The sequence below is a fragment of the Balearica regulorum genome, chromosome 2 (assembly GCF_011004875.1).
Source record: "Balearica regulorum gibbericeps isolate bBalReg1 chromosome 2, bBalReg1.pri, whole genome shotgun sequence".
Taxonomy (NCBI): Eukaryota; Metazoa; Chordata; class Aves; order Gruiformes; family Gruidae; genus Balearica; species Balearica regulorum.
The window spans coordinates 20,789,883-20,807,585 of NC_046185.1; the positions used below are offsets into that span (position 1 = coordinate 20,789,883).

Sequence of the window (17,703 nt, forward strand, 5' to 3'; positions counted from 1 at the left end):
TCAACCTTGTTGCTCAAATAAACCTTAACCACAAGGTAGACATGCCATAAATAAGATGAAATTAATTCCCTGAAATTCATTCATATACATGTACAGTGGGATCAAAATTTAAGTGACAGCAAGCTGACTGCTAAAAAAAACGTTTTTAGATTTTGAGCTCTATAGTGACCAATGCATCATGGATCTAATTTTATAGGCTCATTTAAATCTCCCCTACAAAGACATTATGTATTAATATGATCATAAATATAATTTTAGTAAGGAAAAATAACAGTAAAAGGTATCCATGCTTTCAGTTTCCTAAGCAATGTTTTCCCTACTAGTTTATATAAGGTATAACTTTAGGTATATCTTCAAGCCAGTGAGAAATATAAGTAACATATGGGGAGATATGTTCTACAGAACACAAACCAACAAGAATTCTGGTAAGCTGGAGGGAGATACATCAGAAATCTGAAGGCTAACTGTATCCATAAATACTGACTCACTCACCTTCTAATTGCCCATCTCCTGCAGTCACAGTTTTCTGACTAATTTCTTTTTGTGAATCCTGTTGCATGTTTTCTCTTTGTTGTTTGGTTTGCTGCATAGTGTGGGTCTTCCAGAGCTTGCGGAGTTCCTCAACTTCTGTTTCAGAGTCTTGAGTTTGCGCTTTCACTACTTTTCCTTTGCTAGTTGTCTCTTTCTTTTGAGAGTCTGTGGTATCTTCACAACTTGAACACTCCTCTCCTGTCTTACTCTCTCTTTCTTGTTCTTTTCCCAACGAGGAATCTTGATTGTTGCCCACTTCTGCCTCTCTGTTATGCTCTTCACTATCACATGATCCTTGTAAAGACTGCTGGAGGACATCTGCAATGTTTTCACTAGGTTCTTGTCCCCCCTTTGTAAACATTTCAGCACTTTCTGAACCTAAGCTACAGATACCAAACTGTTTAACATTTACAACCATTTCGGCACTGGGTTTCAAGTCACTGGCAGCTTCATTTGAGTCCGAAATGATTGTTAAACATTCAGCACTAGTCTGGTTTATTGTTTGGACAGATTCTGATGATGCTCCAGAAGATTTGTCTTGTCGAAGCTCATCTGAGGAAACAAGTTCCTCACGTATTGGAGAGAGTTCTGATTCTGTGAAGACATCTTCTGAAAGAGACTCTTCTGTGCTCCTTGGGGCAGTACTAGCACTGTCATTGCCTGTATCACGAATCTTGGAATCCATTTCATCTGTATTGCTCTTTGCAGCTTTCTTGGAATGGCAAAGTTCTCTTACAGACAGCTGTTCTAGATCTCTGTTAAGCCAATAAGAAAGTTGTTATAGCAGCTGCCTTTTACATCAAGCTCTTTTCTGTACTAATTTTTGTTTAATGCTGAAAAACTTTAAAGGTGCTCTTAAAAAAAGAGAAACTAAAAAACCAAATTTAATCCAGAGCATCAGTAATAAGAAACAAGCATAAAATATGTTCCTTTAATGGTAAGCTTATGGTAGACCTTTTGCCAGTATTACATAGACAGGACTTCCCAATTTCATGACATTACTTTTGCAAGGAGAAACTCTCCTATGAAACCAACAAGATTGTTTGAGATGCTTAAATTGTAAAAATAATATAGAGAATAGGGGAAAAACAACAAAAAGCTACACACAACCGTGATCTCTAAAGGTAGAAATCATCCACAATCTTTTAAGCTCTGTCTACCAAAGAGGCCAGTGCAATGGTATAGATCTGTCCGAAGCAATGAAGTTGACACCTAGCTCACCTGTAAGACATGAATGCAGGAAATCATCTGGTCTAACCTTAACTATCCAAGTTAGTCAATGCCGAATAACAGGAACCATCAAGGTAGATCTTATCAAGGAGGATCTTACCATTCTGCCCATAGGAAATACCTAATAGTGACTGGTGTCTTCACCAGTCAGTTATCCAACTTTGAGGATGCTACTATTAAGCAAAATAAATCCCAAGCTACTTGGCACAACTAAATTTCAAGAGTAGACATCAGATGTTGATAAAAAAAACTTTTTATGCTTGCTTATTTTCCCCAAAGGAAATAATCTTATTCAAACATGCTTTTCAAAATAAGCTAACCAAAATTCTACAAGTTTTACAAGAGAAGGACTACAAGGGGACTGTGAACACGCTCAATTATCTCTACATCAGTCAAGCTTTTCCAGTGTTGTCAAAAAACAGAGCAGTACACAACCTTCATAAAAAGTTTCTCATGTTTAAACACACTTTTGACTAGAGTTCTCAATGCCAACTCCCTTGCCATCATGAGCACATTACATCTTCCATTACCTAGTATCAAATGTTTTTAAGAAGCTCATACCTTCATCTCCCATCTGCAAGGATAAATCCACTCCATGTTTCTACAAAACTTTTTATTCAGCTAGGTCATATTACTAACATTAAGAGCATGTGCACCCTCTTATTCAAGTGCAAACATGAAGCTGAGATTAAACTTGTGCTGATGCAGTAATTTTGCTTACAAAGCATGTGGATTAGAGTTTAGGATTTATCACCTATTAGACTGGGCTGTTTTCTCAATTTTTCAGGATTATGCTGGTAAAGCAAAAAAAAGCCAAATAGTGGGAAAACATGATTTACGTCTCAAATACCTTGAGACACACAGGTCTTGTCAGATCTAGCTGTAGCTGTTGGGAGTTCTGGTTGCATACTTAAGAAATCCGAGGGGGTTCTCCCCCAAAATTTACAAACATGCCTCAAATTTTGATGAGGTTAAAGCATGAAAGTTTTGGGACTAAAGAAAACCCTAGAAGTTAGTGTCCATTTAATAGTATATTAAGCTGACAAGAAAGATAAACTGGACATACAGGGCTCTAAATGCACAGTGTGACCTTTTATTATTAGACATGTCTTCATTCCATATGCATTTATATTACAAACAAAACAGAAAATGCATGTGCTACAAAAGCACAAAAATCAACAGGGCATGGAAGGTAATGACATAATGTTGACTTACATATTTAAGAAACTAAACAGGCTAGAAAGACTTGTTTTGCAACTGCAATATTATGATTCAAATAGGTAGATTAAAGAGAGCCATCTAATTTTCATAATCTCATTACCTGCACTATACTTCAACTGAAGCAGGAACTACAAGCAACTTTTTAAAACTCAGTCTGGAAAATAAACTTCCAGAAAGCAATCACGCTGAAGGCATTATCATTCTTTATTAAAAGCCCCAAAAGTACTACTATAGTAATGCGTACATTAGTTGCTCTTTCAAGAAAAACATGACTTCAGGCAGGAAATAAGACCATGCCACGATACCAGTTTACTACCAGGATTCTGCTGAAATTGAACTTAAAAGTGGTACAAGACAAGATGTCTCTCCTGAGTGGACATTTAAGATTATCAAGATGTTTTTAGCATACTACCTGTAAGAACTGTAAAAGGGGATTTTTTTAAAGAGTTATGCATCAGGCCAACAGCTTTTCTCTCATACATATAGACAACTCTACCTTGGTTAGAGTCCACTTCCCTGCAGTTAGATAGTCAAGGTGGTCTGCAAACATTTGTGCTTTATGGGCTGTGATAGGTAAAGGTGGCATGATTTTTTAAGTCCTTTTTGGCTTTAACATTAGAATTTATCCTATTTCTAAGGACAGTACAAAAGTTAGGCAACAGACAGAATGGAATAAAGATTTTTCTTAATGCTGTTTAAACCCAGTTTTAAATGTCTACCACACTAAGTTCCAGTGAGTAAAGCTCACCAAGCCAAATTGGTTCTGTTCACTCCAAACAAGGCTACACCCAAAGGTGAATACGCAGTTCCTCCCCTAGCCAATAAGAAAAAAAAAGTATTCCTAATGCCATAAAAATATCCACAAATCTCAGAAAAATTAGTCTTACAACCACTTCTCAGAGAAAGAGTTTGAGAAGCAAGTGGAAAATGGTAAACAATGAGGATTTGCACATAAAGCTGTTTAAGATGGACTTTGCTATTCTGTTCATCAGTTCTTTAATTACCAAAAAAAATCAAATGCATCTGTTACTGTTTTCAAAGTGGGGAAGGGGCAGAGTAAGTGGTGTGGGTACCTCTTGCTATACACTGATTTTTAAAAGAGACTATTGGAGGAAATTAGAATCCATGTATATAGAAGAGAACTTATTCTATATGGTATATAGAACATGAGAATTTAAGGTAAAGCAAGCTTTCACAAGGGTCTTTCCAAGCCAATCTTTGATGTTGTTCTTAAAAAGGAAAACAGAAGAAAATGTGGTTGTGCTAGTTTTGTATGGTCAGCAATACGGCTACAGTTCATATTTACTCAAAGCTTTATAAATACTATTCTATCTTACATGGTTAATGAATCCTTAATTTTGCTGTCCACAATTTCTTTATACAGAGCAGCTGACATCACTTCTTCCATTGGACACATGATGCCATACTCTTCACAGCCGTTCTCTTGGACCAGAGGATCCATTTTATGAGGATCAAACATTATATTATTTGGCGTCACTAGCAGCACACCATTGACTGTACCCTAAAATGAGAGGGAAAAGAAGTGGTAAATTTTCTTCTTCATACTTTAGCTTATTCTCCATTTTTTGTAGGAAAAAAGTGTTTTGTAATTTATTTTTAAAGCATCTTTATTTAAGCAACTTTATGCAGTTCCTTGTGTTTTGCAGTCATCTAGAAATAGAACCATTTTTCTGAGGAAGGAAATTAAGGCCACCTACTTTCCCAAAGAGAACAGTTTTGTTCCTCACTTAATAGCTGGGTTGACAAAAAAAAAAAAAAAAAAAAGAAAAACCCTTGCACTCTAAAGGATATGCTAAGCAGCTCCTCTAAAGATACCTCCTTCCCAGATAACCACAGGGCTTATTGCTAGTTTTGCAAGAAGCTTCAAGCATTTTCTAAAACCTGACTCTTCACTCTTCTCAGTTTCTAAGAACTAAAAAAAGAAAGATCCTCAAAAATTGTCATTTATCTTTGTCTTCTTTACACAAAAGCAACAGACAAGTCATTCTAACTTAATGGACCTATTGACTAACTGGAAAAGTACATTTATAGAATGAAACTATACTAAAAAATATTAATGATTTCTGAAGATGCAGCTGCATCATCATGCAGCTTTGTATCCATACATTAATCACAATCATACTGCTGCAGTACAGGAATACAAATAAATTTTCTAGTATGAAAAAAATTTAAAGAAAGTTGATACTTATACTATGAGCTGTAGGGTTCTTACACAATACAGGTACCAAGCTAATTTACAATACATTGAATTTTTAATTTTTTTTTTTTTAAAGTCAGAAACACATGCAAACACCAACATCAGTTGCCCACTAAGGAAATTTATTAAACTGTTAAAACAGTAAGTTTAAGCTAAAACTATGAACTGGAGGAAACGTAGCTTTACGCAGGACAATAGTGATCCTTCAGTTATAGTTCTTGAATCCTAAGGACTTTACAAACTTAGACCGACATTTAAAACTTTTGTGCAAGAATCACAAAAGACTTGCTTCATGTGCTTCTGAAGCTTATCAGGCATTGAATTAATATTCAGCTCACTGAAACTGTTCACTGTGATTACAAACACTGGATATTGGGAGATTGTTTTCAGTTTTGTTTTAAAAAGACTGATTAACACAGAATAAAATACAATTACATTCCCTCCCATTTCCAGAAATTTGTTTCCAGCACTGTGATGATCAATGATCTTCACAGCAAAAAACCAAAAGATGCCATATAGTGAGTAAAAAATTACAAGTTATACAAAACAAATCAAAAATAGCATTAAAGCTTACAGCAATGACCAATGGTATCACTAGTATGGAAAAGTGAAAACAGTCTCAAAAGCAGCTGAAGCATCTGTACTTAAGTCCTCTTAGTTGTTCAGTGCCTAATCAGATTTTATATGTGCCTTTTAAAGTACAAAACACATGCCGAAGAGTTTAAAAGACAGCAGAACATATTTACATAATTCCACGGTGTTTAAGACACTGAAACAAAACTGTTACTGATATTTCTATTTCTTTGCCAGCACTGGATTGTGGAAACAGACTTTCAAGGTGCAAAAAGGAACTCCAAGAGTCAACAGAAGTCTACATTTGGTTATATTCACTGTAGTCTAGAACATAAATTTAACATGACTGCAAAAGTCAGTGAGGCTACTCAGAAAAACAATTGTTTCTCTTTAAACAAATACTACTTCCATAAATCCAGAACATAATGCAAAAAGCAGCATCATGTCTATATTTGAGCTCTTTCATTAATAACCACACAAGAAAGTGGCGTTTTATTAATATTTTCCAGATCTGACCCAGAAAAGTCAAGGCCACAGCCTTGATGGCAGCTGGACTAGATGATCATCGTAGGTCCCTTCCAACTGAAATATTCTATTCTATTCTTTCACTGTCCACATGTTGCATATGAATGTTCAGAACAGGCAGGTCAGGAAGAAAAAACAAAAAGCTAAGGTTGTATGATTGCTCTAGCTGAAGGATTTAAATGTTTAACACCAACTTCTAAAATGATGTATTACTCAGTAGAAGCAAACAGTCATCAACTTCATTGGAGAACTCTTCATTTCAGACTAAGATTTTGTCTTCACTTGTTCACTATTTTGTGAACAAATGATCCTGCCTTGATAAATTAAGTAGACAGGAAGTGCTAAAGCTTTTGAGGCTGCAAAGGACTTTAGGCAATAAAAGGAGATGACATTTTTCTGTCAAGGGGTGAGCCATCACAACTGACATATCACCCATGTCAACAAGTTTCCTGGTTTTATTAAACAAACAAAATCCAATGCTTTATCTGTGCTCTCAAAAGCAAGTTAAAAGACTGCTTCACCTGGCAGTCCAGGTCAAAAACTGATTAAAGAATATTTTGTTGCAAAATAAGTTAAAAGTTTCATAAGTCAATTTTACATTGCTTATCTGAACACCAGAGTCTCATAACATTAGAATAACGTGTATGAAGAACCAGTTGCACATCCCCTCATTTCAATTATCTTGCTTCGGCCTCAATTTTAGCAGCTCAGAAATTACCAACTTAGCCCTCCCAAACACCACAGGCCAGGCTTGTCATTATCTCAAAAAAACCATCATCATATCCAGGACAAAATTCTGTTTCCAGGGCAAATCTGAATGTGTTTAACAAATTGTTTAGTACTTTGTGGTGTTTAGACTCTGACACTGAGGAACAGTTGATATAATCTTTCTGCAGGCAAGTGTTCAGCCAAAGAAGTGTGCCAAACTACTGACTATATAAGGAAAAACAAGTTTAAGAGACCTTGTATTGTAAATGGAAGCTTCCTAGAATAGTTGGACAAGGACCTGTCTGATGGCAGAAAAGCTCCAAACCTGTACATTAGGCAGTTGTACTTGACACAGATGGAAGATTCTAAAGCCTACCTCTGCAGCCTCAATCAAAAGACACAGCTAGAAATCTAAAAGCTTGCTTATCTTGGTCTTAGAAGAAACCCTCAACACCAATATGTAAATACTCCGCATGAAAATGAATCTGAAAGTGGAATTCCATTTAAAATTTATTACACTGAGAGAGGAAACAGAGAATTAAACCTTTGGAACTATCAGGCTTCCATGTGTACTTGGCTGAGAAGCTGATCAAATACTTCACTTACAATGACTATAAGCAATTGAAAGATTATACAGGTATCTTGTAAACATTAGCTTTATTGCACCTTGACAAAAGATGACCCATTTCATTTTTATCTATTTAAAAGACAACAGGAGGCAGACCAATGCAACACTTCTGCCTCAAGTTATTCAATATGGTCCACAGTTACTACACGAAAACTTTAGGGTACATCTCTAGAGAAGAATTGCTGCCTCAAATTTACAGGCTGTAAATGAAATTCTTAATAAAACACTAAACATCATTCATATTTCTGTCATTTTTTATTATTATTACCAAGGATCACTGAATGTTAACCTAGGAAGCTAGGTAAAACTCAGGTAACAGCCAGATAAAGAAATATTTTGTTTGGTCCCAGATTTTAATTATTCCTTTACAGACATGTTAGCATTCTTACAACACATATACTTCAGAACTATTGTCTTAAGAGTAAGCCAGCAATGAACTCTTAAGCATTTTAGTACCATGCACTCATTCTAGGTTCTGAACCAACTCTTCTGGCTACTCATATACATTTAAGCAGCATGGCCGCAGATGGCAGTTGTTCTATAAGATACCCAGAAATGGGTAACACCACTGATGCCAGGAAAAAACCTTACAGCATACTGTTCTTTAGTGACTTACTTTTGATAATCTAACCTCCCCTGCTATCTTAAAAGAACTGAAGACAACTCACAGCCTAAAGTCTGCTCCCCATATAATCTTCTTGATTCCCTGCTTTTGGAGCAGGAAAAAAGTTCCAAAGCTCCCTCTCTGGCCTGGTTGAGCCGCTGAAAATATTTTCAGTGTGGATATATTCTTCAGAGTAAAGAATAGCATGGGGGGCTTGCTTACTCAGTAAAGTCCTTCCTATGTCCTCACCTACCCATATGAACACAAGGAGGTGAGCCCAGCTTCTTCTTTGTGATCAAGCCCTGTCGTGCTGTGTTTTCAGCACAGATGCCCTTGATGGTAATCAAATATTTGCCAAATGTTTTAGAAACAGCTCTTTGACTTTATTTTATACAAATTCAATTTTCAAAATATTTTCTAAAAGTTATTTGTACCAATAACGTAACTAGTGAGACAGATGAGCAAATCAGCGCATGAGCATAAGCAAAAAGATTGGGGCACGGCATCCATGCTACAAACTCCTACATGACTCCCATATACTGTCAGTGTTTGCTCTAATCTCCTAATTTTCTAGTCCTGGGGAAAAAAGAAAAAAGTCTATAAGTAGTTCAATTGTTGATAGAGGCCCTTGGGAAACAGTTTAGGACATCCTCCACCAAATAACCCGTGATTTGTTTCGCTTGGACCATACTTCTAAGTAGTTGAGAAAAAAAAAGTATCAAGAACACTGTCAATGAAACTGAAGTGAAACTTACACTCTGCATATAGCTACTAAGTAGTTCAACATGATACTGTTACAGAAGTACTGCTTCTTTAACAAAAATCCCCAAAACACCACTTGTAGAAGTAGAATTTCCTATACGTAAGACAGATTCTTAAAAACATGAAGTAAATTTCTAATCAGGTGAAGTTCAGATTTAACAGCCTCATGGAGAAACGCCAAGCCACTTTATTACTGAAAACCATGTGGACACACCAGGTTACTGAAAATAGATCCCTTCAGTCTTAAAGTTGGTCCAGAAAAATAGTTGGTCCAGAAAAATAGTTGGTCCAGATAGGCAAGAGCATGCAGACTGAAAGTAGATTAAACTGCACCTGCATGCAGATATTCAATTCTGAATCAGTTTTAACTTCTTTCCATTACAATTCCTTAATCCTCAGGAAGTGGGAGCTCTAAATCCTACACAATATCTGAGAGAGAAATCCAATCATGATAGAGGCAGGGTTAGAGCCAAACTTTATGACATTGGTGAGCTCAAACATTAAGATTACGCAGTACAGTAAAACACATTTTTAAGGTTTGAGAGGACTTCTGACAAGCACTTTTCAACAGAAGTTACCTCTAAATAATTCCATTATGTTCTTGAACACGCAGGATAGAACAAAAACTGTAATTCACAATTTGTTATCTTTATGATAAAAGCTTCATAATTTAGTGTTATTCTTTGTTTGCTGTAGAAGCTTGGAATATCAGTGTGCTCCTTTTTATTTCATGAACAATGCGTTTGTGCTTTTTGTGCCCGTATTTCCAGGTTGGTGAGTGCTTTTTAAGCCTTAGCATTAGTATTTTTCCTTTACCTTCTACTTTTCAAAACAAGGCAAGTATACTAGCAAGCATAAGAAAAAACAAAGAAATTCAAAGCTCCTCTACTGGTTCCAGTCAAGCAAACTGTTTAAGATACCTTTTCCTGCCTCCAGCGAACAGTGGAAAGAATGAAAAAAACAGAGTAGGATAATTTTCTACAAAAGAAGCAAACAGTGTGGCTGCAAGAAAGGGCATGCCTACATACGCAATAAACAGTGAGTCAAGGTGTGACTCTGCCGCACACTGGTTACTCTGCACTGATTTATTATCTGACCAGGATGTGGCATATTCACACCACCCTGTTTCTAACTGTGCCCAGCACCCTGCCTCTAAGAGGAGCCATAACCAGACAACAGAGAGCAAATACTGTAACAGAACAAATGTTTCCAGGTCCCAGCCACTGCATCTTGGAGAATTCCTGTGTGCTTGTCCAGGAAGTCACAGGTGTGACTAAAACCAACTCCAAACACATGCAGAATAAACAATTTTCTCTGAAAATTGAGAAATGAGACAATTCTTACCTTGCAACTTTTGCATATGTGAGATTAAACACATTGAAGAGGCTTTCATTAGATTTTAGTTTATGAGCATCAGTAACAGTGATGACTGAGACTTCACATCTGAAGCCCTATAAAGCAGTTAATGAACTTCAAAATCACTTCCAGACTGGGAAGCAGAAGATGATCTTTTAAGCTTTCTCCAGCAAATTTATCATCCTGCATCATCAGGAAATGGATCAAGGAGAAGACAAGACGACATGCCAGAGAACATTCCTACCACATGTGACATAAAGGCTAAATTACATGCTAAACTTATGAAATCTGGCCCTCAAATCTGAGCAAGTTAGTATTCATTTCTCTCCCCACCCATCTCCTCATGTATGGGCTGATACTGCAGTAGATTTATATAACTTTTTAGAAACAGAATTCTCCTTGAAGCCCTTAGAAAATAGGCTGAAAAAAGTCAAAGACAGATGCTGTGAACACTCCCCATAATATTCTGATGAGAATTACAGCACATAAATAATATGCTGTAAGTTTTAACCCTAGATTATATTTTTCCAGTACAGTCAATTTCTAACAGAGGCTCACAGTTCTCAATTCCTCCACATCATAGCACTTAAAACCAAGAAGTAATGACATGTCTAAGCTCAACCTAAAAAAAAAAAAAAAAAAAAAAAAAAATCACCTAGGGACAATGCAAGGAGTGAAGCAAATTAACTGCAAAGTAGAACAAAGTAACAAAGAAAGCTTTTCTAGTACTTGTCTTACCAACTTCTAACACACAGCTTTTGCCAATATACACATACTGTCAAAAGGCTTCAAGTCTAGATATACGCAGATGTGCAATCCTTTCTACAAGAAAAAAATTAATGCAGTTTCAGGAGATTCCCATTAATTTGTTTATCATTGAACTTATCTTCAAACCTATTGCTGAGCAACACAGAATCAGCAATATTTGTATATACATACCTAAACTTCAGGTGAAGGAAGAGCTACTAGGAATACTTTGATTTTTTTTTGCATTCATTCCGCTTGAGTGAAAGCATGATTGTTTATGATTAAAGTATTTAATAGTCATTTTTCTGTGTGGTGGGAAAGCAATAAATTTTGGGTTTTTTCCTAAAGCATTCTAAGGTAAAGCCTTTTGAAGTGATCTCAGTCCCTAACAATCTGCACAAGACTTGTGTGCCTATGAGCTGAATGGAATTAAGCATCATTTAACTTGGAGGCATTTGTGTAACGACAGAGAGAGAACTGTAACTACTACTTCAAAGAAACAAAAAAGAAAAAATAATCACGATTTCTACTATACTATACCCAATATAGAAGTGTTTGTTTACAGAATCAGAGGTTAATTCTGCTTGCACTGTTCTGCTTTGGGAAAACAGAAATGAAGCTACCTAACTACATATTTCCTTATAGTTTAAGGTATATTCTTCTCTACTGTAAGTAAAGAGAATTACGATGAGATACTAACATAAGGAACAAATAAACCTCATGCCCTCAACACAAGAGAATCACTTAACAGTATAGCTACAGGGAACTTTGTCACAGCTTATTTGCATATTAACTGCTTTCGTCCTGTCCAAGACAAGTGGTCTGGGAATTCAAAGCAAACTGTGAATTAAAAAAAAGAATATATTTATATACATATAAGCTGATTAATCTACCGATCAGTAACTAAATTTTACTATATGTTTATAGTTTAAGTGTACTTTATTTTTAAATCCTATACAGTAACAGTAAAACTTGAATGTTTAAGTACCTTGCCATTAGTGATGTACTTGCAATTAATTTTTAGAAATTTCTCTGTAAATGCTTCCTCTTCTTCGGAGGTGGATGATACCACTCTTGTAGGACGAACGCATGTATGTGCTGCTGAAGCAGCTGACTCTTTCTGTTGGATTCCATCTGGATCCTAAAAGGGAATATAAAAAAAAAGAACTTAGCAACTTGCCTTCTTCAATATTAACTTTTAAGGGATTTTCTGTTGTGTAATTTTTGTTCTTTTTCTTTGACATGAAAGCAAATGTAAAAATAGGGCTCCAAATCCACTGCAGTTTAAAGGACTGCTTTGATCTGACTGTATATAACTAATGAAGCACAATTTAACAAGCCCATAATAAGAAATGCAAGTGGGCAAAGACATTCAGAATCAACCTGGGAATAAACAACAAAATGATCAGAACTCACATAAGGAAACTGTCACTACAAAATTTGAGCAGAAGTTAGCAGAACAGATTATTTTCTAACTTCAACAGAAGTCCTATTAAATGTCTTCTGTTACCCTTCCATAATACTATACACTATGTTGGAAAGTCAGCTAGTCCAACACTACATTCAAAGCAGACGTAAGACTACATTAGATCAAGTTGCTCTTGGCCTTTCCAGTTGGGTTTAAGTCTTCAAGGCTGGAGATTCCACAGCATCTCCAGGAAACCTGCTCCAGTGTTTAACCACCCTTATGGTGAAAAACGTTTTCCTGTTATTTAATCAGGACCCCTCAGGCAGCAACATGCAGCTGTTGCTGCCCATCATTTTATTACGAACCTCTGAAGACCCCAACTCTGCTCCTCCAATTTGTCTGCTAGGTGCAGACAGATTGCAACAGAGACAGTGCAACAGAGAAATGAGGTTGTCCATCAGTATTTTCTTCTCCAGACAAAAAAAAAAACCACCAACCAAAACAACCAGAAAACCAAAACACCAAACCAGCACTCTCAGCCAATCCTTGTGCCTCATATGTTTCCATTCCCTGATCATGTTAATGGTGCTCCACTGGAATCTCTCCAACCAATCTTTGTCTTGTACTGGAAGTGCCAGAAGTAGACACACTGCAAATGCAGCTTCACAAGCCCCCCAAACAGGGGAATAATCATTAGCCTTAACCTGTAGGTATTCTTCTTTCATCTGCCACCTGGCACGTGATTAGCCTTCACCATCACAAGTGGACATTGTTCAACACCTCCACCAGGACGCTAGCTTCAACCTCTCCTTGGCTCTTTTTCTGCAAAGCTGCTATGTAGCTAGCCAGTGCTCACCCCGCACTGCCATATGGGCTTTCTGTCCCAGGCAGGTCTTAACTGTTGTTGAACTTCATGAGGTTTCTGTTACTTCATTTCTCCAGACTCTTGATGTCCCTCTGATGAATAGCCCTTGCTCTTCCCTCCAGTGTATTGACTACTTTCTCTACCATTTTTGCTGTCCCCCACCCCCAAGCTTGCTGACAGTGCATTCTGTCCTCTGCTCCAACATTGAGGTCACTTATGGGCAGACTATAAACAGGATTAGTCCCAACAGGGACCCTCAAGGAGTCCTAACCTTCCACCACCACAGAAGAACAATCAATAAAAATAACCAGCCACACATACAAATGCTGAATCACTTTGAGCCCCAAAATCCTACCAATTTTTCCAGCCCATCTTGTAGTCCACCCATTCAGTTCACATTTCCCCAGTGCTTTAACAAGACTGCTTTGGGACAGCGTCAGGGGCCTGGCTCTAATTAAGGCAAGTAACATGCAGTGCTCTTCCCTCATCTGCTGAGCCAGTCATCTCATCACAGAAAGCAATCACTTTGGTCAGGCATGATATGCCCATAGTAAGTTCACCCTGGCTGTTCCCAACCATCTTTGCCTTTCATATACCTGGATATAACTTCTAGAGGATTTCCTTCATGACCTTCCTGAGCAGATAACTGGAAGACTTATCTATCTTGCTGTCTAACTGTACATCCAACAAATTAGTGAACATGGAACCCTACCAGGGACAGGACAGACAATGAGAAAATGTTTTCAAATAAAAGCTACCTGTATAGTAGAAGGACTGCGCCAAAGCCTATTTTATAGCCACAGCAACCCTATTTTGGGGCTTAACCAACATTTAAAGGCTTCCATTTCATACATAACTGCTATTTTTAGTTACTAATAAAATATTACTATTTATAAAAAATGTGAACTTTTATGTTCCCTTCGGTTTTCTGCTTTTCTGTGCAGTTCTATTCACTAGTACAGATTGCAGCTAAATGCCTTTAATCACATATCCAGGAACATTATGCACGATTGTTTTCAGTTCATCATCTCTCTAGCACTACTTTAGCCTTTGCGTGCATCTTTCCATTTTAGTTAGAAAACAAACAAAAAACCCCAAACAACTTACGGAACACTGAACTAAAGTTCGCTGAAAAAGGTAATGAAGATAACTAAAAAGCAAACTTCCTGGAGACGAGTTCTCCTTCTATATATGCCTTTCTCCTAAAAATCTTTGTGATGCATATAACTTAGCAAGTGGCTGCAAGAGTCCCCAGCTGATACCAAAGTCCACCGTGAATAAGCCAGCTATTTCTCATTCATACTGTCATGTGGCATAGAAGCAGGAATAATACTGGTGGCAGACTTTCAAATTTAATGATGACAGTCTTGTCATTACATATTATTTTGAAGTGGATTTTAAGTTTTATAGGTAGTAAAGCTTATTGGATCTTCTTAAATATGCACATCACACTGCTGAATGAGGAAACTCTTCACAAAACCCAGCAGCATAAGGCTTAAAAATCTAAGCCAAGTTCTTACATACACACTAACAAACTTATTGAAAACACACTGAAATCTTAGCTTAAGTGTAGCAACATAAAAAACCCAACTTAACAGGGTTATGCAGGTCTTATACTAGCCACATGCTGGTGTGTATTTAACCACGTAGTTGTGTTAAGCTACGCCAATGTTTCATCAAAACAGAAACAAAAGAACAGAGAGTATCATAGTTTATATTTTGCCTCAACAGAGGTTCAGATGTTGGTTAGTTATCTTATTCAATTTCTAGCAAGAACTCATCAATTTCAATCATCACAGAACACAGCATAGACCCCTTTAAGTTATACACACAGAGTAACATACACTCACTACTTCGAGATGTGCTTAAATTTATACTGCAAATCTGGAGTCAAAATTGGAGGAAAGTCAAAGACAGATGGACATCAATACAGAGCATTAGAAAACATATTCTCATTCATAAAGACAGCAATCAAAGACAGAAAAAAGAAACAAAGAAAACAGGTGCTATGATGACAAACAAAATTGTTCAGCCATAACTGCTTAAATAGAAGTTGAGTGCTTTTTGCATTGTTGGAGAGACTGAAAAACAAAACCAAACACAAACACACAGAGAGTCCATGCTGACAAGTGCAAGTGACTTCTGCTCTTCACTTTCTTTTGAAAAACTGTACCTAGGAACACACCTTCCCTCCTTACATGTACTTCAAAAGACATCAGAAACTTCCATAAACACTTTATTATATATTGTCACATTGCTTGTTTGACTTTACCCGAAGTATTTAAGAACTGTAGTGATCCATGACATGTAATGAGGTGCACAAAATATTTGTGCAACACCACACTGTCAGTTAAATGAAATTTAACACACACGTTGTTGCTAACATTGAACTGCCTACACTAAACCAAACAACCTCTTGCGTAAGAGGATTTTCACTTTTAAAATATTTTAATCTACATTGTTTCTTCTACACTTTCAAGCTCTTATCTCTGCTATGTGCATATAATCAATAAAAAAGTTTCAAATAAATTACAGGCATGGTTACACTATTAAGCCTCCTTATCTGCTATATGCAAACAATCACATATAAAATAATCCACAAAAGCAAGAATAAGGTAGTTTTCTGACATGAGATCTAGTGCATTCTAGGAAAAGCTCTAATTTCTAGCAGTAAACCTAACAATTTTCCCTTGAGTAACTTCTCACCACATATGCTATATGGGTAGGCCTATCCTAGCATTTACAGTCATTCTGAGACCAATATAGAAAAATGTATTCTTGCAGACTAGTCTATTTACTGTGCTACAACACCTTCAGTTTGCCATAAAACAAAAAAGAAATTATTCAGTACAAATGACAGCGGACACCTCACGAGAACAGGCATACTAGAGTCGAAGTAAAGATAACAACAAAACCAAATAGTAATGTTCAGTAGAAGGGTCATCACAGCCTTTGTAATGCAGCTTGAGAACCTATTCAGCAACAAAGCAATACCCTTCTATTTAACTTCTCTGGACCAAGTCATGCAAGCAAGTAAATAAATGTTTAAAATCTCAAACCTTCTTAAACTTTGAGCACACAGAATCTTGGAATAGACATTTGACAGCTTGACTGAGCACTATGAAGAAGTGCTATCAAGAAAATTTGTTATTTGAGAGAAAAGATAATAACTGGAAAAACAAGAGTGACATATTAAGAAACATCTGAATATGGTCATAATTGCATAAATTGCAGAGGAGCTCAGGCTCTGATACTGCATCTTCCTGGTTGCAGTTCCCTCTACAGAATTCTGTTGACAGCAAACCAGTGTTCCTAGAAAGACATGCTTTTACAAAGCTAGCTCCTAGCAAAAAAAAAATACAATAAAAAAAATCAATCTACATTCAAGCTGAATTACAGAGCAGATTCGATGGTTAAAACATTTTGGTATTTGAAAGTCTACAAAAGTAGAACTACTGAGTAGAAGTCAGCTATAATCAGCTCTGCATTAGCCCTTCACTGAAACAGACTTCTTTCCCTTTACTTAGTTTTGCTAAATGAAGCTAGAGAATCCCCTCCTGCCCCTCTACAGGGAGTGGGGGAGACCTTACCTTTTAGCTACTCGAGTATTCTTGCCAGTTTATCATTGCTACAAAAAGCTATCAATAAGATTAGAGACAGATGTTTAACTAGTTCTGAAAGGTAACATACAGAAATGCAACAGGAACTAGTGTTTAAGATTTCAGTGCGCAAGGACAGTATTTTGCTACAAACAACTTGCCTTCAAATCAGTTTTCACAGAGAAAACTGTCATTTGCAAAGATTAAAAGCTTGTATTTACTTTTTTAAAAGGCACTATTTCACTTTTCAACTCTAAGTGTTGTAAAGTACTTTCTCCCCAAAATGAAAGCATAGTTTAAGAAGAAAGCATAGCACCTGTAACACTTCTCTTTTAAGGGAAAGTTAATTTCAAGGACAACAGGTATACCTACATTTACTGTAGCCTTGTCAAGCTCTGCTTCGGAAGATGTAGGTGAAAGGGGACTTATAGGACTTAGAGAGGGGGAGCTGTCCACACTAGAAATGTAGTCTGGGTCAGGAACATACAAAATCTATAAAGAAGATATGATGTAGTTAGAACTCATGCTTTCAGGTTTACTTTAGATTTCCCACCAGTTGGGGTATATTTGCTATGATTTCTCAAAATAAGCTATGCAAAATCATTCCTATTCCCATGAATTTTAACAGAAATTATTAGTTGAGGGAATAAACAATACCACACAAAGTACTTTTTAAGGTTAGCTTTTAAAGTATTTTAATACTATTGTGAGATAAGATTGAGTTTTAG

The 17,703-nt window shown here is 36.6% G+C and overlaps 1 protein-coding gene across 7 annotated transcripts in view; it reads right to left on the minus strand.

Moving 5' to 3' along the window:
- OXR1 (oxidation resistance 1) overlaps window positions 1–17,703 on the minus strand; it is a 299,537-nt gene that overhangs the window by 42,895 nt on the left and 238,939 nt on the right. For 6 of the 7 annotated variants that reach the window (XM_075743500.1, XM_075743497.1, XM_075743499.1 and 3 more), the window contains 4 exons: window positions 17,348–17,467; window positions 12,092–12,244; window positions 4,320–4,504; window positions 493–1,286 (listed from right to left, as the gene is read on the minus strand). In XM_075743500.1, the coding sequence (XP_075599615.1) occupies window positions 493–1,286; window positions 4,320–4,504; window positions 12,092–12,244; window positions 17,348–17,467 (1,252 nt within the window). The remainder of the gene's footprint in view (window positions 1–492; window positions 1,287–4,319; window positions 4,505–12,091; window positions 12,245–17,347; window positions 17,468–17,703) is intronic. The other variant, XM_075743504.1, reaches the window with a different exon arrangement.